The sequence below is a fragment of the Neomonachus schauinslandi genome, chromosome 15 (genome assembly GCF_002201575.2).
Source record: "Neomonachus schauinslandi chromosome 15, ASM220157v2, whole genome shotgun sequence".
NCBI lineage: Eukaryota > Metazoa > Chordata > Mammalia > Carnivora > Phocidae > Neomonachus > Neomonachus schauinslandi.
The window spans coordinates 53,343,783-53,367,035 of record NC_058417.1 but is presented as its reverse complement, the minus strand read 5'-3'; the positions used below and the strand labels follow the sequence as shown (position 1 = coordinate 53,367,035).

The 23,253-nt window shown below is 46.0% G+C and overlaps 1 protein-coding gene across 1 annotated transcript; it reads left to right on the top strand.

Moving 5' to 3' along the window:
- Positions 1-7,481: 7,481 nt before the first annotated feature.
- LOC110570447 (protein CD300H-like) lies at positions 7,482-14,503 on the top strand. The gene is made up of 3 exons (XM_021678473.1): positions 7,482-7,616; positions 12,825-13,182; positions 14,219-14,503. The coding sequence occupies exons 1-3, from the start codon at positions 7,577-7,579 to the stop codon at positions 14,478-14,480; spliced, it is 660 nt and encodes a 219-aa protein (XP_021534148.1). The 5' UTR covers positions 7,482-7,576; the 3' UTR covers positions 14,481-14,503.
- Positions 14,504-23,253: the final 8,750 nt, after the last annotated feature.

Sequence of the window (23,253 nt, the reverse complement as noted above, 5' to 3'; positions counted from 1 at the left end):
CACCACTTGCCATCTCCTCAGCAAGAGGAAGATAGTGAAATACTGAACAGATTCCCCAACTTTTATATTTATCTGTGGATTTTAGGAAAAGGATATTTAAAAAGTACACAGAATGTAAAGTAAAATGGTATGGTCTGTCTTCTGCCCTAGTCCCCTACCCAAAGGTAAAGTCTGTAACCAGTGTGTGTGTGTGTGTGTGTGTGTGTGTGTGTGTGTGATGTGGAGAAATTCAATGCATCTAAAGCATATATATATGTGTATTTATTTTTCCCTCCCTCAAAGAAAAATATCACATGTTGTTCTGCAGCTTGTCTATTTTCACCAAATGTATTTTGAAAATCATTCCGTATCAGTATCTATAAATTTTTAAATGGCTTCACTGTATTCCATGATATCTACATATCATGATTTGTTTAATTTTTTTCACTCCTGATGGGCATTTCTGATGTTTTGGGTTTTTTGCAACTACATATAATTGTGGAACAAATAGATTGTATTGGGATAATTGACATCTTTCCTGTGTTGATAATGTGGTACCTCTCGCAATTTATTTAAATATTCCTTGGCTTCAGTCACCTAAGTTTTGTAAATTTTAGTATATGGATGTTGCACATGTTCTGTTAGATTTATACCAGGCGTTTCTTCTTCTTGTCTAGCAGCTGTGAACGGCACCCTGTATTTCAATTCAGTTTCTACATGCTCATTGCTAGTATAGAAATAGGACTGTGTGTGTGTATGTGTGTGTATATGTGTGTACATGTATGTGGGTATGTTTATGTGTGTATGTATGTGTATGTGTGTGTGTATTGATCTTTTATCCTGTGACTTGTTAAACTCATTTTTTAGTTCTGGCAGTTGGTTTTTTTTTTGTAGATTCCTTGAGATTTTCTACACAATTATGTCATCTGCACAAAGGGCCAATTTTATTTCTTCCTTTCTAATCTGTGTGCTTTAATGGTATCCTGGAAGCCCTAGGAAGCTGCAGGAAGGTCTTAAACACTCTCCATGCAGGACCCGCTGTTTTCTGGCGTTTCTGCTTTTAAAAGAGAAACCAGAAGTGAAATTGCTCATATTTACGTGTAGGCAACACACTCCATTTAAAAAATATTGTGACCCGAACAAAACATATTCATAAGTTCATGCAATTCATGGATGCAGTCTGTGATCTGTGAGTAAAGCAGAGAAATTGCAGAACATCGTTGTGTCTGCCTACTATTTACACCTGGGGCCACATGGTGCCCTGCAGGCTTGGGAACTGACCTTTCAAGTACACAGATGCACTTGCAGGAATGCCGTGTGGGCCAGCCCCAGGCTGACTCTGGGGCAGATCCAAGTCTGTTCCCTGGCCTTCTGACTGGGGCCAGGGGGCTCAGCCCTTCCGGGCTCCTCGTTCTTTGATGTGATGTGAAGACACCAGAGTAATATTATTCCATGTGGCAGTTAGAAAACGGGACTGCAAATTTCTTGACACTCCTTTTATTAAGAGTTGGGGTTATGTCCCCTCCCCTTGAGTCTGGGTGGGCTGTGACCACTGCAGCCAGTAGCCCAGAGCAGAGCTTCCCAAACGTTGTTCCATAGTTAGCCTCCTAAGGAGCCTGTTGACTCATTTTCTCTTCCTAGAAGTGCACCCCTACCCCGCCGCGCTATGACATTTTAATACCAAAGATATACTGTATATGTCCATGTTCTATTGATCAGTTGATCCTCTACCAATCGATCATCTATGTTTTATATACGAAAAGAGTAGCATTTTTTCACCCTCCAAGAACCAATGTTTGTCCCCGTCGGAAGGCCCAGATAGAGCCTGGTGACAGTGACCCTGAGTGACGTCCGAGGCCAGGCCAGGAGGAACCCCGTAGCCCCTTCCTCAGTCTCTAGAAATCCTGGCTCTGGGGGCTCTCCCACTCAGAACCTGGCAGCCAAATGGAGAGGCTACCTGTAGGATCTCGGGTCAACAGTCAGGACTGAGCTCCTGGTTGGGTCACCCTGGCTCATGTTCCAGACACGCGGGCAAAGAAGCTTCCGGATGACAGTGGCACCCAGCCATGTGAGTCACCCCACCAGCATATGTCTTCCCAACTGAGGCCCCAGACATGATGGAGCAGAGACAGGCCGTCCCTGTCTCAACCTGCTGGAATTCCTGACCACAGGATCTGTGACATGACAAAGTAAGGAAAATCTAAGCACGGGTAACGGAACCATTCGGCCTCTATCCGTTCTAGGGTCGGGCAAGACGGTAAAGAGGAATGTGCTGCCTCTGCCGTGGGCACGGTGGCTGTGGGGAGGGTGCTGACTGCTGTCAAGGGCCCCTCTGTGACTCAGCCCTGCGGCGGGGACCGCGGGCCCGGAGCTCCCACACGGTAACACGCAGGCTGCTGGGCCTTGAGGTCTCGCCCTTTCCTGACACGAGACCCAGAACCGTGTGGGCTCAGGTGTCAGCATGTGGCGGAGCTGTTCCCCACCAGAAGCCACTCGCTGCGGCAGAAGGCCCCCCACCCAGCCCCGACACACCTGCTTTGGCGAAGCCCCGACCTCCTTCAAAGGAAAGCTCGAGCCAAAAACGAACCAGCGCCTTCTCTAATGGGCTCAAGGAGAGGAACAGAGAGCCAGCAAAAGGTGGCTGGTGAATTTGCTTCAGAGAGGAAATGGTCCAGGACACAGAGCAAGAGGTCAGATAGGTCCACTCAGTCTCAGAGAAATGACAGACAACGACCTCACTAAAAAGGAGCTCAGAAAAGAGATATAGTTCCCCAAAAATGGTTCAAAAAATATGGACACAAAAAAGAGCAGAGCCCAGGAAGAATGTAAGTAGAAGAGAAACCCCCCCAAACCCCAACATTTTGTTGGGAGGAAATATGTATACCTTTGAAAATTAAAATAGAAAAAGACTTGTGTTATTTTCTGATGTGTGAGTGGGAGGAAGTTAAACATGAAGGGCCCAGCATTCTGGCTTGCCCTTGCTCTGCTGGGGGTGGGGGAGCGTGGGAGGGTGGAAAGGCCAAAGTTTAGGTCAAACCAAGAGGGGATGATGGTGGTCTGAGCTGGCAGGGGGATGGACAGCATCACAGGCATGATGGGGACAGATCTCAGGCCCTCCTTTGTCCTGTCTGGATGAAGAAGTCCTGACTGTCCCTGGAGCCCTGCACCTGCAGGACCAGGAGGGCTAAGGGACAAATGGAGGGACAGAAATGAACTGTTCTTGTGACCACCGGCTGAGTCCCCTGTCCTTGGAGGCCACTGCTGTAGATACAAGGACACATGGATATTTACATTGTTTCAAAGCCCCTCCCCACAAAACACTTACTACTTACACAGGGAAAAAGAGTAACTTCATTTAGTTTTGACAAATTTATAGTCATATATCCACATCCCTATTAAGATCTTGATTGCAATGGCAGTAACTCAAGTATTCCTGCTTTAAAAGGCTCATTTAACTGTACACCTAGCTTGTGAAGGCTTTCTAATATGTAAGGTATATATATACCATGATACTTTTTTTTAAAGACAAAGAAAATAGGGGTGCCTAGGGGCTCATACAGTTAAGCGCTGGACTCCTCATTTTGGTTCAGGTCATGGGCTTAGGGTCATAAGATCGGGACTTGCATCAGGCTCCACACCGGGCATGGAGTCTGCTTGGGATTCTCACCCTCCATCTGTCCTTCCCCCTCCAGCTCACATGCTCTCTCTCTTTCTCTCTAATAATAATAATAAAAAAAAAAATACAAACACAGAAAATAACTTCCAAACCCAAGTCCCTATGCTTTTCTTTATCGACTCCTGGGGATCAATGAAATTTGGCATCTATATGAGGGGAGCCCTCGTTGGGAACTCTTTGAGGGGATTAAAAGACATCACCCAGGTCTCTCCCTTCTATTGTTTTCCACCTCCTAGCTGCTGGACACATTATGATTCTAGTGTTCGATTTGGAGTCACTTTGGACCCTCTAGGATGGGCAGGTCTTACTCTCACAAAGATTGAAATAGTGTCCCAAAGAAATAATCTCAAAAGAGCCCAGGATAGCCATAGATTTAATAGGAAATATATGGAGCCAACAGATGGGATGCGGGTCAGAGATGGTCCAACCTCGTCTTCCATCCTACATTCAGGCGATTCTTACTCCAGGAGGAGGTGGAATCAGCAGACCTCTGTACACCTGGCCCATCGTGGGTCTTTGACCATGTGGAACACTAGGAAGCTTTTTGATTTAATTCTGGCTTTATAATTACCGGACGGTCTGGATTTTAAAACCCATCATTGGCCAGAGTCCTGAACACTGTAATAGTCCATTATCCTTGGCAGAGCCACTCCAGGGTCACAAGGAAAAGAGGCATCAGGAGGATCCACACAGGAAGCTTCTTGGCTGCTACCGTGGAGGCCAGGGTCCCAGACCTGTGCAGAGCAGGGAGGGAGCCAGAGTTTATTCCTGAGGTCAGGATGAGAGGAGTCCCCACCTAACAGGGACCAGATCTCTCCTGGAACTTTAACCACTGCCCATTCCCTGCTGAGGGGTCAGAGGGTGCAGGGGTGTTGATGGCGTGGGAGCTGTGCTTCTCCTGCTCAGGCTGACTCTATTCTCCCCCTGGGTCCCCCCGACTCTGGATCAGCCACACCACAGTCCACAGCAGGGCCCTGTGCAAGGAACAGGGTGACATCAGTGAGCTCCCTCTTTAGGGACAGCCCCAGCCCCTTCCTCCCTGACCTGACTCCTGAGCCCAGACCTGCAGGAGAGATAAGCATTGGTTCCTGCCAGGGAAGCCCCTCTGAGGGCACAGCCATGCTGCCCAACCAAGGCTAAGCCTTTAGGGCCCTGCCTGTAAGCTTAGCTTGGGGTCCAGCACCTCTGCCCCCTGATTTTATCCTGCTTTTTTGGCTGCTCTCCCACGATTCCCCTCCATCTCACCTGCAGACCAGCCAAGCTCAAGGGTCTACCTTTGCCTGTCTTTCTCATTCTACTTGTGTCCTACCTTGTGTCAATTCTGCCCAAATTTCCATCTCCGATCTAATATTACCTCTTTGAAGCGGAGGAAGATCCCCCACCCCTGTCCACCTGGCTATTTACCTTCAGGGTTCTCCTGGGTGGGGTCTCTCCTAGCTCTGACCCCACGTGGTAGCACATATGAGGTGTTCTCTCTCATACAACCTGTATGGTGGACACGGGGTCTAGATGGATGATGGGCCATTGCTTACATGTGTCCCCCTGGTGGTCCCTCTCAGTATCCAAAAGTCTGGACCCCTCACCCTCGGCCTCATCCTCTCCTCCACAAGCAAGGCCAGGACCCCCTGCAGACCAACCTTGCTCTGGCCTTCCACCCTCCTTGAGCATGATGGGTCATGTGGATTTCACAAGTAGTTTTCTGGAGAGAGGGCATGCTGCTTTGCCCTTCCTCAAAATATCCTTCAAGCCACTATACTCTTTTCCCAATTCCAATCCCTGTGGGGCTGCTGTCCCATCCCTCCACCCCACAGGCCTCTTCCCGTGCTCCTTGGTCTCCTCAAAGTCCTGCACCCTCCACTTCCCACTCAACAGAACAACTCGTCTCCAAACAGTCACCAGCAGGACAGAAGCTGGTTGTGAGGCATGAGTCGAGTGCCTTGCCTCATTCAGAGGCATGATGGAACAAATTGCCTAGCGGGGCCAGGTTCCAAGGAATAGGGTCCTGGAGAAGGGAAAGAAGTAAGTCTGAAGCTGGAAAGAAGCTGGTAGAGGGAGATATGGGAGACGGGACCCAGGGAGGGAATGCACCTTCACCCTGGTTTCTGATGGGGTGAAACTGGGGCAGTGTGTTTGCCCTTTGATGAAAGAGCTCATTGGTTGTCTTTGGATGATTCTTGATGGGGGAGTGGGCTTCATGTTAATATCCCAGCCTCTCTACCATGTTGGGAATGTGAGAAAGCAGGAATCCCAGCTTCCCACTCCTTCCCAGAATTTCCCTAGCACTCAGGGAGGACAGGCCCGGATCCATAGAACAGGCACCCACCCGTGAGTATCTGTGGACAAAATAACACCCCCCACCCCCAGAGATGTCAGACCTGTGAATGTGTTAGTGTACATGGCAAGGGGGAATCACATTTGAGGGGGAATGATTTTCCTTTAAGGTCATGTTGAAAAGAAAATAATAATTCTCAGGCAAATGTCACAAGGACTAGCGAGAAAAGGGTACAAAAGATAAATATGAATCTTTGTACCTCTTCATGTACCCAAACCCTAAGGGTTAACGAGGGAGCAATGGAGCCCAAGTAAATGGAAGCTAATGAATTGAAAAAATCCTTCTGCTTCTAGCAAACTTCCTCCTCCCTAGCTCTGTCAGTTCTGTGTCATTGTTGAACGTGTTGTGCAGGAAATGACCTCCCACCACGAAAGGGGAAGGTGCGTGTGCACACACACACACACCCCCATGCACGCACACACAAAACATCAGAATATATGAGGTCTACCAACACAGCAAAAAACAAGCAGGCAAGTTACTTACTGAAACATCCAGCTAAGAATGTTTGACAATGGGATCCCAGAATTTTAGACTTTTCTGCGTAGGTGAATCTGGGCTCCTGGATAAGACACCCCAAATTTGCACCTGCCTTTGTAAGTTCCCCCTGGCTGTTTCATGTCATTGGGCACATTCCTGGCCAAGTGCACCTGAGTTACCATTCAATATACTGAAACTTTTGTAGCCATGAGAATGTTGGGGCTCATTTAACCACACAGATTAAAGGTGAGGCTTGAGGATGGCTTGGTGCCAGAGTGCTGGGCCCTGGTCAAGAGCACATGACCAAGACAGGAACCCATTCAAGGACTCTGGGACCTGGTGGGGCCAGACTGAGGGCTGGGGGCTGAGAAGAGCAGAGCACACCCCGAGAGGGGACCCAGCCTCACACCCTGCTCCAGGAAGAGACAGAGACAGGGGCCAGCCCATGGGTATGCACTTTTGCGGGTGCACCAAACCCCCACTCAGAAGGGCTTGATTTAATGCTCCACTGTTGCTATCTTGATATTATTAGTAATTCTGGAACAAAGGCATTTTCATTTTGCACTGGGCCCTGCAAACAGAGGGTTTTGTCCAGAGAAAGCTTGGTCATGCCTTTTCTTCGCAGGACTGCTCATGCCAGACACACCAGTCACAGGACATTTGCTATTCATAGATGGGGGGCAGGGGAGGGGTGGGGGCTTGCTCAGAAAATCTAGATGGAAGTCAGTGTAATAGCCTGGTTGAATGGCACAAGCGTGTGTCGGCTGCGGGTGAAGTTATGGTAAGGGCATCATCCTCAGAGGGAACATAAACAAGAACTCTCCATTCAAATGTGTTTCTGAGGATGAACTTCAGCAAGCCATCAGCTGACCACACGATGCCCTGAGCCCCTCACTTCCCCCATTTTCTGAGCAGCTCTGAGAAAAGAACCAAGAGGCTGAAAAAGGAAACAGAGAAATGCCAAGAAAAGCAGAAGAGGGAGACGGGGTAAGCTGGCCCTGGGGGAGGAGGTTTCAGCCGCAGTTGGAGAGACACCAGAGGGAGATGGGGTGAGCCAACCCTGGGTGAGGAGGTTTCAGCTGCAGCCGGAGACACCTCAGTGGGACAAGACCATGTGGCTGCCATTAGCTCTGCTGCTCGTCTGTGTCCCAGGTGAGTGGGCCTGGGCAGGTCAGGGTGACAATGGTGTGGGGTAAGGCTGGTGATGGGGAAGGGAGGAGAGGAGGATACAAGCAAAGAGGGGAGGAGGTGAGCACAGAGAAACCTTGCCCAGGCAAAGAGGAGGAGTTATTAATGGTAAGATGGTTCCCACAGGAGAGCACGTACTGAGCGCTAAAGAAATTGGCCACTTGCATCATCATTGCGACCATTTTGAAAAACAGGAATACTGTCTTATGCACCAGCCCAGAGGAGGGGAGCAGAAAACCAATACTAACTGGACTAATCACTGCATTACCCAGCTTTCCCTATAATCTAATCCAATTCTTATCACAATCCTTGAAAACAAGAGACCAAGACGCAGAGAGATGCAAATTATTTACTCTAGATCAGTTCATAGAAGGCAGCCAAGATTCAAAGCAAAATACTTTTATTTCCAAGGTCATTGATGTTCTTATAATACTTCTTTCCAAGGTCATCACCTTTTTAAAAAAAATAATACATTGGTCACTTACTACATAAGCCTCCTTGTGAATAGGCATTTATGTATCCCATGCGCTGACCCATGCCCCCCCGCTGGGGTCCCTGTGCCTCTGATAGGTCTGGCCTGGCCCTGAGGCCCCTGCACTATGAGACCCCTGAAGGCGATACTGCTGGGGACTTGTAGTCAGTCCTACTCTGAGGGTTCCCATCAACAATGGTGGGTTCTGAGAGTTCCCATAAACACAGTTTCTCTCTTTTTTATGTTTGAACACTGGAAGGAAAATATTTTATTACAAATGGGGGAAAAAAATCAACACAACTCACCAGTTTGCTCTGATCCTGAACCCAAATGTAGCAATTAGAATACAAAGTGATCCAATGTCAGAGCCAACCTTCAGAGCCCAAGCAGGAGAAACATCTTAATTACATTAATTCCATTTCCGCCCACCTCTAGCTATATTAATCAAGGTTTACCAAAACCCTTAAAAATATCACTCCCGGGAGGGATGGGGTGACTGGGTGATAGACACTGGGGAGGGTATGGTAAGCACTGTGAATTGTGCAAGACTGTTGAATCTCAGATCTGAACCTCTGAAACAAATAATGCAATATATGTTAAGAAAAAAAAGAAGAAGAAGAAGAAGAAGGTAGCAGGAGGGGAAGAATGAAGAGGGGGAAATCGGAGGGGTAGATGAACCATGAGAGAAGATGGACTCTGAAAAACAAACTGAGGGTTCTAGAGGGGAGGGGGGTGGGAGGATGGGTTAGCCTGGTGATGGGTATTAAAGAGGGCACGTTCTGCATGGAGCACTGGGTGTTATGCACAAGCAATGAATCATGGAACACTCCATCAAAAACGAATGATGTAATGTATGGGGATTAACATAAGAATAAAAAAAACATATATCACTCCCAAAATAAGACACTAAAATTCAGAACATAAAGATACTCTGCATGATAAAGCTGATTGAACAAACACATCTTAGACTTTTAAACCTTGACCAGTGTTTAAATAACAATGCTTTAGTGAAGTGATTAAATTAAAAAAATAAACTTAAAAAATAAAGCATATTTAAAACACCAAATTTTGGTGACCAGGATAGGTAAAGTAATTTTATTATAAATTTGAGGATCTAAAAAGTAATTTGTTACATTTACTAAGATAAATCTGAGATGGCCCGTATCCTACAGAGTGACACTGGGCTTCTCGGGCATAAAAAGACACAGCCCCACAACCCTTTAGGGTTGGGATCAGCCAGATTGAAATATAAAATTATACTGACTCTCAAGTAGGTCATACTGATGAGGATCCTTTTGGTTTATCACTCTGGCATTGGGACGGTGAAGAGTTCAGGGAAGAAGTCTCATTCTTTTTTTTTTTTAAAGATTTTTTTTTTAAATTTTTTTTATTTATTTGAGACAGATAGAATGAGAGAGAGAGAGCACATGAGAGGGGGGAGGGTCAGAGGCAGAAGCAGGCTCCCTGCCGAGCAGGGAGCCCGATGCGGGACTCGATCCAGGGACTCCAGGATCATGACCTGAGCCGAAGGCAGTCGCTTAACCAACTGAGCCACCCAGGCGCCCAAGAAGTCTCATTCTTGAAGGTAGCCTCCAGCAATGCAAGCTTCTCTTTTCCTACTTTTTATCTCAATGATATTTAGAGACTTTCTGTAATTAATGAGAGTTATGATTCAATTGGTCTGTAAGCCTGAGTCTGAAAACGCGTAGGAGCTGGTTGACCGGTAAGGAGACTGACGCCAGACAAAGGGAAAACACATGAGTCTGGGTTCTAGTCTGTGACCATCCAGCAACAGAGATGCTGTGGGCAAGTCACCACAAGCCCAGCAGGGGGGGCATAAACACAAGGGTCAGAAGAGACCTCAAGCTAAGCCAGCTTCCTGCTTCTAAAGGAGATATATCTGTCTGTCTCGCCAATTACTTGCCCTTAACACTCATAGGCAGAGAACCCGAGGTCTCTTTTATTTTATATTTATTTTTTTAAGATTACTAAAAGCAGTATCTTTACAAGTCAGAGCTGTAGGAAGCGTCAGAGGCTTAATGGGTATAGAGCAAGCACCATCTGTGGGATCCTAGAAAGAACCCGGGGCGGGAGAGGACCGAGCAGCCCCTGAGAGGCAGCTGAGACATAGGGGAGAGCACCCTCACCCTTCAGGATTGACAGGTAGGGAAGAGACGCCACAAAGGAAGAGCTGCAAAATACGGCACGCTCATCAGGACAGAGGACATTCCAAGGACAGGAGCCCACAGCTCAGCCTTCTTGCCTGGGAATTTCTATCCCAGTTTCTCTTGAATAAACCCTCTTCTTCCAAAACTGGCTCCCAGCAAGGATGAGTTTGCTCAGGAGACGTTAGGCAATGCCTGTTGACAATTTTGGCCTCTTGCCACTGGGGGAAGGGTGCTATTGGTATTTAGTGGAGAGGGGCCAGGGGTTTTGCTGAATGTCCTATGGTGCACTTGGGAGTCAGGAGTTTCTTTTTCAGGCCCTGGTGGGCAGGAAGTTTGCTGTAGGGGTAGAGGGCGGGGTGGGGGGGCACCGTGCGGGCTCAGGCTCAGGGGCTGGGTGTAACAGACCATCCCTGAAAATGTTTTCTCATCCAGCCCTGAGGAAGCAGCCCCACATCTTCAAGGCTGGGGCTTAAGCAACTGAAAGAGGAGGCAAAGTGGGAACCCTGCTCTGAAGGGTCCACTCACCCCCACTGAGGCACTCCCTACAGCCGGAGCCCCCGTCGACAGCAACTGCACAGAGAAGATTCACTGTTGCTGCTCCCACTCCCCCAGCCCCAAGCCTGTGTCTGGAGGGCCTCAGGCTGGGACATTTTGCCCATTTGAGCACAGTTCCTCAGCCTCCCCACTTTTGACAATGGGGCTGGATCATTCTGTGTCATGGGGCTGTCTTGTGCCCTGTAGGAGGTTTAGTAGCATCCCTTGCCTCTACCCACTGGATTCCAGTAGCAACTCCCCACCCCTCAAGCTGTAACAACCAAAAATGTCTTCAGACATTGCCAAATGTCTCCTGGGGGGGGCACTATCACCCCTGGTTGAGAGCCACTGCTCCGCAGATTATTGGTGGGAGAGGCACATAGCCTTGTGATGGAGAATATCGGTCAGTGCGCCACTCGAGCTTGCTTGCTGGGAAATGCAGTGAGAAAATGCAAGGGACTGAAAACGAAGAAGCAAAAAATATAATTTTTCTTCTAATTTTAGTATAAAAAATAGGAAAGCCTCACATTCTATGGATGACAATATATTGCCTGGATAAGTGGATGGAGGGAGGGAAGAATGGATGGATGGGTGGACAGATGGATAAACGGACAGACAGATGGATGATAGGTAGAGGACATGCACAATTCTTTTTCAGAAGTTTGGTATTTAGCCCAAATTGTTTCTCAGTATCCCCTTACCCACCATTCCTTGTTAAGAGCAGGTCAGACAACAACCATGCCTTGGAGTAATGAGGACCCCTCAGGTGTCTGGGGCCAGCATGGCTCTCTAGACAGGAAGCACAGAGTTTAGGGGGCTACATCCTGATTATTTAAAACTGGAGCCTCCAGGGTGACTGGGGGAGGGAGGACAATGTCAAAACTTTGGAGGTGACAGAAGAGCTAGAGATGAGGCCCAGGGCATGCCAAGGTTGGTGGGTGGCTGCCAAGGGGTGGAGGAGGGAGCAGCATGGAGCGGGGAGTCCCTAAAGATGTTAGGTAATGGCAAGTGTTGCCACAGGATTCTATCCCGGGAGGGAAATCGAGGTGTGGTTGTCCTTAAATCATAGCCAAAATGAACCCCTTCCTGATGGCCCCCCTTTTTTTTATTCTTATGTTAATCCCCATACATTACATCATTCGTTTTAGATGTAGTGTTCCATGATTCATTGTTTGTGCATAACACCCAGTGCTCCATGCAGAATGTGCCCTCCTCAATACCCACCACCAGGCTAACCCATCCTCCCACCCCCCTCCCCTCTAGAACCCTCAGTTTGTTTTTCAGAGTCCATCTTCTCTCATGGTTCGTCTACCCCTCCGATTTCCCCCGCTTCATTCTTCCCCTCCCGCTACCTTCTTCTTCTGCTGCTGATGGCCCCTTTATACCCCCTGGCCAATGCCCATCTCTTGTGTGACCCAGACCTATGAGCAGAAGGTTCCACCTATACAAGCAGGGGTTATAAGCTTGGGGCCTACAGATGATCATTTGGGAAGGGAATGTAGCCAGAAGCTGAAGGCTTCCTTCTAGCTCTCAATACTGCGCTTCATCTGGACTTCCTTGGTTCCCATTCTTGTTTCCTGTTTCCTATTCCATCTGTCTATCGGTCCAGCCATCCATGCATCCATCCATCCATTTATTCAGAGTATACTCAGTGGCGTCATTCAGTTCTTGGTGATTGATGGGCACAGCTGTTTCCTCTCAGGACTGACACATCTAAGGACCCAGAACCTGTCTGGGGCCACCCAAAATCTCCCCCCACATTCTCCCCTGTTGGCTGAGCACACACAGGCTGGGCATGGCCTCTTGAGTCCCAGAATCACATACCAGGCATCTCCTCAGGTCTCCCCCCTTGTATCTGCCAACAGTCCATACCTCCCTGGTTCCTGCTCCTGCCCCCTCCAGCCTCAGGGTGACGTCTGGGCTTCCAGGGGACCTGAACCCCAAGGCCCCTCCAGCCTAGGCTCTTCAGATGAAGCAAATACTGATGGTGTCTTTCAGGCTCTTTGTCTCTGAGTGGCCCCAGCACTGTGATGGGCATCGTGGGGGGATCCCTGAGAGTGCAGTGTCGGTACGAGGAGAAATACAAGACATTTACCAAATACTGGTGCCGACAACCATGCTTGCCACTTTGGAACCAGATTGTGGCCGCCAGAGGGTCTGAAGAAAAGATGAGGAGTGGCCGCGTGTCCATCGTGGACCATTCTGGAGACCTCACCTTCACAGTGACCTTGGAGAACCTCACTGAAGATGATGCAGGAAAATACAGGTGTGGGATTGCAACAATGCTGCATGAAGAAGGACTCCATGGTTTCCTGCCTGACCTTTTTTTCCAGGTTCAAGTGTTTGTTTCCCCCAGGTAAGACCCTGCTTTTCTTTGCTGCCACGGAAGAAGAGATGTGAGCTAATCCCTGCAGAGCGTCTGAGCAAATCTCAACTCAGGAGAAAAGTGCCAGGCCTGGTATTTGGGCCTCAGAGACTCGGGACCAAGTGGGCTATGTGGGTGTGAGTGTGTGGGAAGGGTGGGTGGGTGGGAGTGTGCATGAGTGTGAAAGAGCATGTGTGTGCATGCGTGTGTGAGAGCCCATGAGAGTGAGGGAAGGTGGGAGTGTGACATCCAAGTCCCCTGCCACTAGCCCAGGGCCTGACAAGAGCTATGGGACTCGAGGACTCTGAGGCTGCTGTCCACATGGAGAGCTCGGGGCTGTGCATCTCTATCAGGACCAGGGAGTTTGTGCCACCCTCCTGTGCTCACAGGGTTGTGTGTCCCTGTTGTCAAACTTCCTGAATTGACTTCTGCAGTCTTCTGGCAGGATGGACAAGGCAGGGGGGCTGCACTGCCTGGGGGTGGGACCTGAGGTCTAGCTCTTGTGCCAACATTCCAACATTCCTGTTTCCAGTGAGATGAGGGATGCTGAAGTGCTTAATGGGGAAGGTGATGCTTCTCTGGTCCTGGATTATGATATGTCCATCTGCAGAGCAGATAGGGATGCTGTTGAATGGGGATTTGCCACACTCTGGCCAGGCCTGGGTCTGGTTAGGGGCAGGTGACAGCCCCAGAAGCTCAGTCCCTGAGTGCCCTCTGCTTTGTGAACTCTCAGAGAGTTTCTGGGAGCCAGATCCTCCTGCGTCCCCTCGTCTCCTTTTCCCATTCCTCACCACCACATCGTCATGTGTCTGCTGCATCTGGATGCTCAAGGTTGAGGCTTGAGCTGAAGGACAGGAGCCTGGGGTCCTCAGCGCGGGACCATCTGGCCCTGGTACCAATCAGCTTTGATGCTGATATTGACTTTTGAGGCCACGGGACCTGAGCACAAAGGCAGGTGGGAGAGAGGCAGAGCCTGGGCCTCATGTCCAGGAGGAAACACCTGCCAGTCTCCGTGTCCCTCCTACAGGTCCCTGTTTGGCAGCGTCCACTTCCTACTCCTCATTCTCCTGAAGGTGCCCCTGTTTCTGATTATGCTCAGTGCCGTCCTCTGGGTTAACAGGCCTCAGTGGGCAATTTGTGGGGCACAGAGTCGGCCTGATGAAGACAACCTGCGGCCCTCCTTGAGCATCGATATCCTGTCCAGAGACACCGCCACTCAGACTAGAGGAGGAAGAACTTCTGACCCCAAACCTTCTATCACTTCTCACCTTATTGCCAAAAACTGGTAAAAATAAATAAATAAATAAATACATGCTTGAATAAATGCAATGAAATATATCACACACACACAAGTAGATGTGAGAAGTGATTTGCTGGGGAGAACGTGAAAGCACTCCATAGGACTCCTAACTTGCTAGCAGAGAGCGCCAAGCACAGCCCGGTTGGCCAGGGGAGCCCAAGGTGAGGGAGGGCCTCCTTTTTGGTGACCTTGCCCTCCTGAGAACCCCCAGGGCAGCCTCTCAACACAACATTCCTTCCTTTCTCTATCCACTCACCAAATATTCACCAAGAACCTATGTAGCACCAGCCTATGTAGACCTTGACCTGTGAGAAATCACCAAAAACAGTCCCAACCTGAACTGAGCTCTTGGGAGTATGGATGGCAAAAGGAGGGGCGGGGCTTAGGATAAAGCAGCTGTTTGTGGAAACCAGGTCCTGCCCAGGCAAACCCTCTCTCTCCTCTCAGTATCGGCCTACTTAATGCCCAAAGTCAGCTGCTGAGCTAAGGGGTTGGGAGTGAGTATATCCAGATATCCAAGTCTGGCCCAAATGTGGTTATTAGGTCCACAGGGTCTTGGATCAGAGAGACCAGGGGGCAGAAAGGAGGGACCTGGGGCCTCCTCTGGAGGAGGCAGCTCAGTGTCTGTCACTGTGTCCCCCACAGGTCCCTGCTTAGCAAGGTCCGCTTCCTGCTCCTGGTCATCCTGGAGGTGTCCCTGCTCCTGACCATGCTCAGTGGTGGCTTCGGGGTGTCCTCCCTCCTTGTGAGGACCCTGACCAAGAGAAGCTCCAGCCCTTCATGCCTTTGGATACGCTACCCAGACACACAGCCCTTCAGATGAGAGAAGATAAGATACACCACATCTGATTTATCCATTTTTCTGTTGACGGTTTTGGGTTGTTCCCATCTGGGGCTATTTCACAGCCAGGGCTGCCATGAACATTTTTGTACAGGTCACCTAGTACATATGTGAAATGATTTCACTAGGGTACATACTTAGGGATGGAATTGCTGGGGTTTAGGGTTTGTGCACACCCAACCATCTAGATAATGCCAAATGATTTTCCAAACCCGTTAGTGGCTCCACTTAGCTCCCATCAGCTATGACTGAGGGCTCCTATTGCCCTGCCTCTGTGTGTGACTACTTGGTGTGTCAGACATTTATATTGTTAACTTTTGCCAGTTTGAAATAGTGCTTTGTTTCACCATCCACATGGTAGCCAGGCTTTGCAACCAAGGCAGGTAAGTGTGAGCAGGAAAGAGGCCCATGCAGGTTTCAAGGTCACTGAGAACAGACAACATGCACACAGACTCAAGGGTTGCAGAGTTTACCTACAGCAGAAGGAGAGAGAGAGGGATCCAGGCAGTACATCCGTCCCCCATGGCCGATGCATCTACTCAGCAGCCCATGTGGGCTTGTTGGCTGCATGTACCCACTTGTCCTGCAGGAGAACCCTGGCCTTAAATGGGGTGTGTCTGAGGGTCACTGGCTTATGCATTTAAGGAGAACAAAGTAGCACTCAGGGAGCCTGAAAAATATTTCCACAAAAGGCAATAAGCCCAGCAGACTCCCTGTGGGCTCTTTATCTCTCGGTGAGGAAGTGTTCTGGGCCCCAACCACATTCTATGTGGCCAAGTTGTTCCCAATCTTCTTGTGATTTAATTTGAGCTTCTTTGGCTGTCATCATGGTGAACATCTTTTCACTTCCTATTGCATTCCCTCTTCTGTTCAAGTCTTCCCCATCTTTCTTGGGTTTTTCTTTTCCTTACTGAATTATAGGACTCATACTGTGGTTGGTGAAATTTTATCAATTAAGCCTTTCAAATATGTGCTCCCATAATTAGTGGCTTGTCTTTTCTGCCAGGTAGGAGTGCAGACGAAGTGAATCTGAGGTGATATATGGGAAGATAAACCATGGGTGGGGGGAGCCTCCATCAGCCAGCACCAGAAAGTGATATAGCACCGGAGTACAAAATCAGAGCTCTTAGAAGTCTGCTCCAGTAAGGGACATCCCTGCCTTGAAGGTGCTCAGGTGGTGAAGCAGAACGGAATCTTAATCTTAAGATCCCCGGGGTCACAGAAGATCGGAGGTGCCTGAGTATGGCATAGTTCCTAGGCATCAGAGCAGGGAAGCCAGCTGCAATCAGCGAGCCCAGGCGTGGGCTCTCAGCTTGAGGTTGCCATAAACCATGAACCACAGCATGGTTGGGGGACTGCTCTCCAAGCAGGCGTGCAGCAAGTGGCAGAACCAGCGAGATCTCCTTCCTACCCCGGGATGAGCGGCACGGTTATGAGCCGCAGGAGTCTGCAGGGTTTGGAGACTGGAAACCCAGCCGTGTGCCTGATGCTCAGTCATAGGCTGGGTGAGCACAGCAAGTGGACGGAGACCAGGGGGACAGGAGTGATTGACTGCTTTTCCCTGAGGGTGCACTGAGTAGTGGGGCCCTGAGGTCTTGGCTCAAGGGCTGGAGATTGGGAGCCTGCCATTCATTCTCAAACACTAAAGCCCTGCAGAATGCCTTTAGGGAACAAAAGCCACATAGAGCAATCTGGAGCAGATTAATTAGCATGCCCCCCTGGCAAGGATGGTGCGATTCTGCCTGGGGCAAAGACACCTGAGAATCAGCGCAACAGGCCCCTCCCCAAGAAGATCAGCAAGAACATTAGCTAAGACCAAGTTTACCAATCATAGAGAACTGCAAAACTCCAGCACTGGGAAAATAGTATATACAATTCATGGTGTTTTCCCCATGATTCTTTAGTCTTTAAACTTTAATGTTTTTTTCTCTTTATTTTTTCAACAAATTTCTTATAGTATCAACTCTTTTTTTAAAATCTTTTTTAATTTTTATTTTTACAATTACATTCTATCTTTTCATTGTATTTAATTTTATTTTCATATATATATGTTTTTCTTTCTTTACTACATTGGGATACAGTTTCTTCTAACTAACAGACCAAAATAACCCCAGAATCTAGTGTACGGCTCTGTTCTCTTCACTTGTCTGATCATATTCTTTCTCTCTTTCTTGTTGTTAAAGTCTTTTTAAATTTTCATCTTTACAGTTACAGTCTATCCTTTCAACGTATTTAATTTTATTTTGTATATATATGTAAGTTTTTCTTTCTTTACAATTTTGAGATGTAGTCTCTTCTAACAAACCAAGCAAAATACACTCAAGATATAGTATATTGCTCTCTTCTGTTCACCTGTCTGTTGATATGCATTCTTTTTTCTATTTTTGTCTTTTAATTTTCATTTTTACAGTGACATTCTATCCTTTCATTGTATTTAATTTTATTTTTGTACATATATGTTATTCTTTCCTTATAATTTTGGGATCTAGTTTTCTAACAAACAGACCAAAGTACACACAGGATCCAGTGTATTTCTCTCTCCTGTTCACCTGTCTGATTATAATCTCTCTTTTTTTTTAATTTTAATTTTTTTTTTTGTTCAGATCTCTTCTGATTTGCTTAGTGTATATTTCTCTGGGGTCATTGTTGTCATTTTAGTCTTCTGTTCCCTTGTTCATCTATTCTTCTCTGGCAGAATGATAAGATGAAAAAACTCACCTCAAAAGAGAGAATAAAGGGCAGTACTGACTGCCAGGGACATAATCAGTATGGATATAAGTAAGATGTCAGGGGGCACCTGGGTGGCTCAGATGGTTAAGTGTCTGCTTTCAGCTTGGGTCATGATGCTGGGGTTCTGGGATTGAGCCCCATGTCGGGCTCCTGGCTCAGCAGGGAGCCTGCTTCTCCCTCTCCCTCTGCCTCTCCCCCTGCTCATGCTCTCTCTCTCTCTGTATCTCTGTGTCTCAAATGAATAAACAAAATCTTAAGAAAAAAAAGATGTCAGAACTACAGTTCAGAATAATGATTATAAAGACATTAGCTGGGCTTGAAAAAAAATATAGAAGACACTAGAGAATCCCTTTTTGGGGACATAAAAGAACAAAAATCTAATCAAGTTGAAATAAAAAAAACTATCAGTGAGATGCAATAAAAAAATGGAGGCTCTAACTACTAGAATAAATGAGACAGAAGAGAGAATTAGTGATATTGAAGATAAAATGATGAAGAATAAAGAAGCTGAGAAAAAGTTAAGCAACGACTGGATCATGAAGGGAGAATTCAAGAGATAAGTGATACCATAAAACAAAATGATATTAGAATAATTGGAACCCCAGAAGAAGAAAGAGAGAGAGGGCAGCAGAAGGTATATTGGAGCAAATTATAGCAGAAAACTTCCCTAATCTGGGGAAGGAAACAGGCATTCAAATCCAGGAGACACAGAGAACCCTCTTCAAAATCAATAAAAATAGGTCACCCCAACATACAACAGTGAAACTTGCAAATCTCAGAGACAAAGGAAAATCCTGAAAGCAGCTCAGGACAAAGGTAGAAACATTAGACTGGCAGCAGACCTAGCAGGCCAGAGAGCACTGGCATGATATATTCAGGGTGCTAAATGAGAAAAATAGGCAGCCAAGAATACTTTATCCAGCTAGGATGTCATTCAAAATAGAAGGAGAGATAAAAAGCTTCCAGGACAAACAGAAACTAACAGAATTTGTGATCACTAAACCAGCCCTGCAAGAAATATTAAAAGGGATCCTTTAAGCAAAGAGAGAGGCCAAAAGTAACATACACCAAAAAGGAACAGAGACAATATACAGAAACAGGCACTTTACAGGTAATACAATGGCATTAAATTCCTATCTTTCAATAGTTACTCTGAATGTGAATGGGCTAAATGTCCCAATCAAAAGATACAGGACATCAGTATGGATAGAAAAGCAAGACCCATTGATATGCTGTCTTCAAGAGACTCATTTGAGACCCAAAGCCACCTCCAGGTTGAAAGTGAGGGAGTGGAAAAGCATTTCTCATGCTAATGGACATCAAAAGAAAGCTGGGGTGGCAATCCTTATATCAGACAAATTAGATTTTTATTAGACTGTAATAAGAGATAAGGAAGGACACTATATCATAATTAAAGGGTCTATCCAACAAGATCTAACAATTGTAAATATTTATGTCCCTAACATGGGAACAGCCAATTATATAAGCCAATTGATAACAAAATTTTAAAAAACACATTGATAATAATACAATAATAATAGGGAACTTTAAAACCCCTTCACTGCAATGGACAGATCATCAAAGCAGAAGATCAACAGGGAAACAAGGGCTTTGAATAACACACTGGAGCAGATGGACATCACAGATATATTCAGAACATTCCACCCTAAAGCAAAAGAATACACATTCTTTTTGAGTGCACATGGAATGTTCTCCAGAATAGATCCCATATGGATCACAAGTCAGGTCTCAACTGGTACCAAAAGACTGGGATAATTCCCTGCATATTTTCAGACCACAGTGCTTTGAAACTGGAACTCAATCACAAAAAGAAATTTGGAAAGAACTCAATAACATGGAGGCTAAAGAGCATCCTACTAAAGAATGAATGAGTCAACCAAGGAAGAAGAATTTTAAAAATTCATGGAAACAAATGAAAATGAAAACACAAGTGTTCAAAACCTTTGGGATGGAGCAAAGGTGGTCCTAAGCGGGAAGTATATAGCCATACAAGACTTTCTCAAGAAACAAGAAAGGTCTCAAATACACAACCTAACTTTACACCTAAAGGAGCTGGAGAAAGAACAGCAAATAAAGCCTAAACCCAGCAGGAGAAGAGAAATAATTAAAATTAGAAGAGAAATCAATAAATTGAAACCAAAAGAAGAGTAGAACAGATCAATGAAACTAGGAGCTGGCTCTTGGGTAAACCCCTGGCCAGACTTATTAAAAAAAAAAAAAAAAGGAGAGCGAGAGAGAGAGGGGGAGAGAGAAAGTACCCAAATAAATAAAATCATGAATGAAAGAGGAGACATCACAACCAACCCTGAAGAAACACAAACAGTTATAAGAACATATTATGAGAAACTATATGCCAGCAAATTAGATAATCTGGAAGAAATGGATGCATTCCTAGACATGTATAAACTACCAAAACTGAACCAGGAAGAAATAGAAAACCTGAACAGACCCATAACCACTAAGGAAATTGAAGTGGTAATAAAAAAATCTCCCAACAAACGAGAGCCCAGGGCCGAATGGCTTCCCAGGGGAATTCTACCCAACATTTAAAGAAGAATGAATACCTATTCTTCTGAAGCTGTTTCAAAAAATAGAAATGGAAAGAAAACTTCCAAATTCATTTTATGAGGCCAGCATTACCTTGATCCCAAAACCAGACAAAGACCCCATCAAAAAGGAGAATTACAGACCAATATCCCTGATGAACATGGATCCAAAAATTCTCACCCAAATACTAGCCAATAGGATCCAACAGTAAAGGATTATTCACCACGACCAAGTGGGATTTATTCCTGGGCTGCAAGGTTGGTTCAAAATTGGCAAATCAATCAATGTGATATAATACATTAATAAAAGAAAGGACAAGAGCCATATGATCCTCTCAATAGATGCAGAAAAAGCATTTGACAAACTACAGCACACTTCCTTGATTAAAACTCTTCACGGTGTAGGGATAGAGGGAACATACTCAATATCATAAAAGCCATCTATGAAAAGCCCCAGCGAATATCATTCTCAATGGGGAAAAACTAAGAGCTTTTACCCTAAGGTCAGGAACATGGCAGGGATGTCCACTATCACCACTGCTATTCAACATAGTATTAGAAGTCCTAGCCACAGCAAGCAGACAACAAAAAGAAAAAAAGGCATCTGAATCAGCAAAGAAGAAGTCAAACTCTCACTCTTTGTAGATGATATGATACTTTATGTGGAAAACCCAAAAGACTCCACCCCAAAACTGCTCGAACTCATACAGGAATTCAGTAAAGTGGCAGGATATGAAATCAATGCACAGAAATCAGTTGCATTTCTATACACCAACAACAAGACAGAAGAAAGAGAAATTAAGGAGTCGATCCCATTTACAATTGCACCCAAAACCATAAGATACCTAGGAATAAATCTAACCAAAGAGGCAAAGAACCTGTACTCAGAAAACTATAAAATACTCATGAAAGAAATGGAGGAAGACACAAAGAAATGGAAAAAAATTCCACGCTCATGGATTGGAAGAACAAATATTGTGAAAATGTCAATGCTACTTAGAGCAATCTACACATTCAATGCAATCCCCATCAAAATACCATCAGCTTTTTTCAAAGAAATGGAACAAATCATCCTAAAATTTGTATGGAATGAGAAAAGACCCCGCGTAGCCAGAGGAATGTTGAAAAAGAAAAGCAAAGCTGGTGGCATCACAATTCCGGACTTCAAGCTCTATTACAAAGCTGTAATCATCAAGACAGTATGATACTGGCACAAAAACAGATGCATAGATCAATGGAACAGAATAGAGAGCCCAGAAATAGGCCCTCAACTCTATGGTCAACTAATCTTCAACAAAGCAGGAAAGAATGCCCAATGGAAAAAAGACAGTCTCTTCAACAAATGCTGTTGGGAAAATTGGACAGCCACATGCAGAAGAATGAAACTGGACCATTTCCTTACACCGCACACAAAAATAGACCCAAAATGGATGAAAGACCTAAATGTGAGACAGGAATCCATCAAAATCCTAGAGGAGAACACAGGCAGCAACCTCTTCGACCTCAGCCGCAGCAACTTCTTCCTAGAAACATCATCAAAGGCAAGGGAAGCAAGGGCAAAAATGAACTATTGGGACTTCATCAAGATAAAAAGCTTTTGCACAGCAAAAGAAACAGTCAACAAAACCAAAAGACAACCGACAGAATGGGAGAAGATATTTGCAAATGTCTTATCAGATAAAGGGCTAGTATGCAAAATCTATAAAGAACTTCTCACACTCAACACCCAAAGAACACATGCTCCAATCAAGAAATGGGCAGAAGACATGAACAGATATTTCTGCAAAGAAGACCTCCAAATGGCCAACAGACACATGAAAAAGTGCTCAACATCACTCGGCATCAGGGAAATCCAAATCAAAACCTCAATGAGACACTACCTCACACCAGTCAGAATGGCTAAAATTAACAAGTCAGGAAACAACAGATGTTGGCGAGAATGCAGAGAAAGGGGAACCCTCCTACACTGTTGGTGGGAATGCAAGCTGGTGCAGCCACTCCAGAAAATGGTATGGAGGTTCCTCAAAAAGTTGAAAATAGAGCTACCATACGACCCAGCAATTGCACTACTGGGTATTTACCCCAAAGATACAAATGTAGTGATCCGAAGGGTTATGTGCACCCAATGTTTATAGCAGCAATGTCCACAATAGCCAAACTATGAAAAGAGCCAAGATGTCCATCAACAGACAAATGGATAAAGAAGATGTGGTATATATATACAATAGAATATTATGCAGCCATCCAAAAACCCCGAAATCTTGCCATTTGCAACTATGTGGATGGAACTAGAGGGTATTATACTCAGCGAAATAAGTCACTCAGAGAAAGACAAGTATCATATGATCTCACTGATATGAGGAATTCTTAATCTCATGAAACAAACTGAGGTTTGCTGGAGTGGTGGGGGGGGAGGAAGGGGTGGCTGGGAAGGGTATGTGCTCTGATGAGCGCTGTGAATTGTGTAAGACTGATGAATCACAGACCTGTACTTCTGAAACAAATAATACATTATATGTTTAAAAAAAAAGAATTTCTCTTTCTATAGTTGCATTGTTAGTGTATAAGAAAGCAACTGATTTCTGTGCATGATTTTGTATCCTGCCACATTACTGAATTGCTGT

Excerpts from the sequence above, each read along its gene's own strand:
- LOC110570447 (XM_021678473.1), top strand. The coding sequence starts at position 7,577 with ATGTGGCTGCCATTAGCTCTGCTGCTCGTCTGTGTCCCAG. Across the intron at positions 7,617-12,824 it reads GCTGCTCGTCTGTGTCCCAG|GCTCTTTGTCTCTGAGTGGC; the intron begins GTGAGTGGGCCT and ends GGTGTCTTTCAG. Across the intron at positions 13,183-14,218 it reads CAAGTGTTTGTTTCCCCCAG|GTCCCTGTTTGGCAGCGTCC; the intron begins GTAAGACCCTGC and ends TCCCTCCTACAG.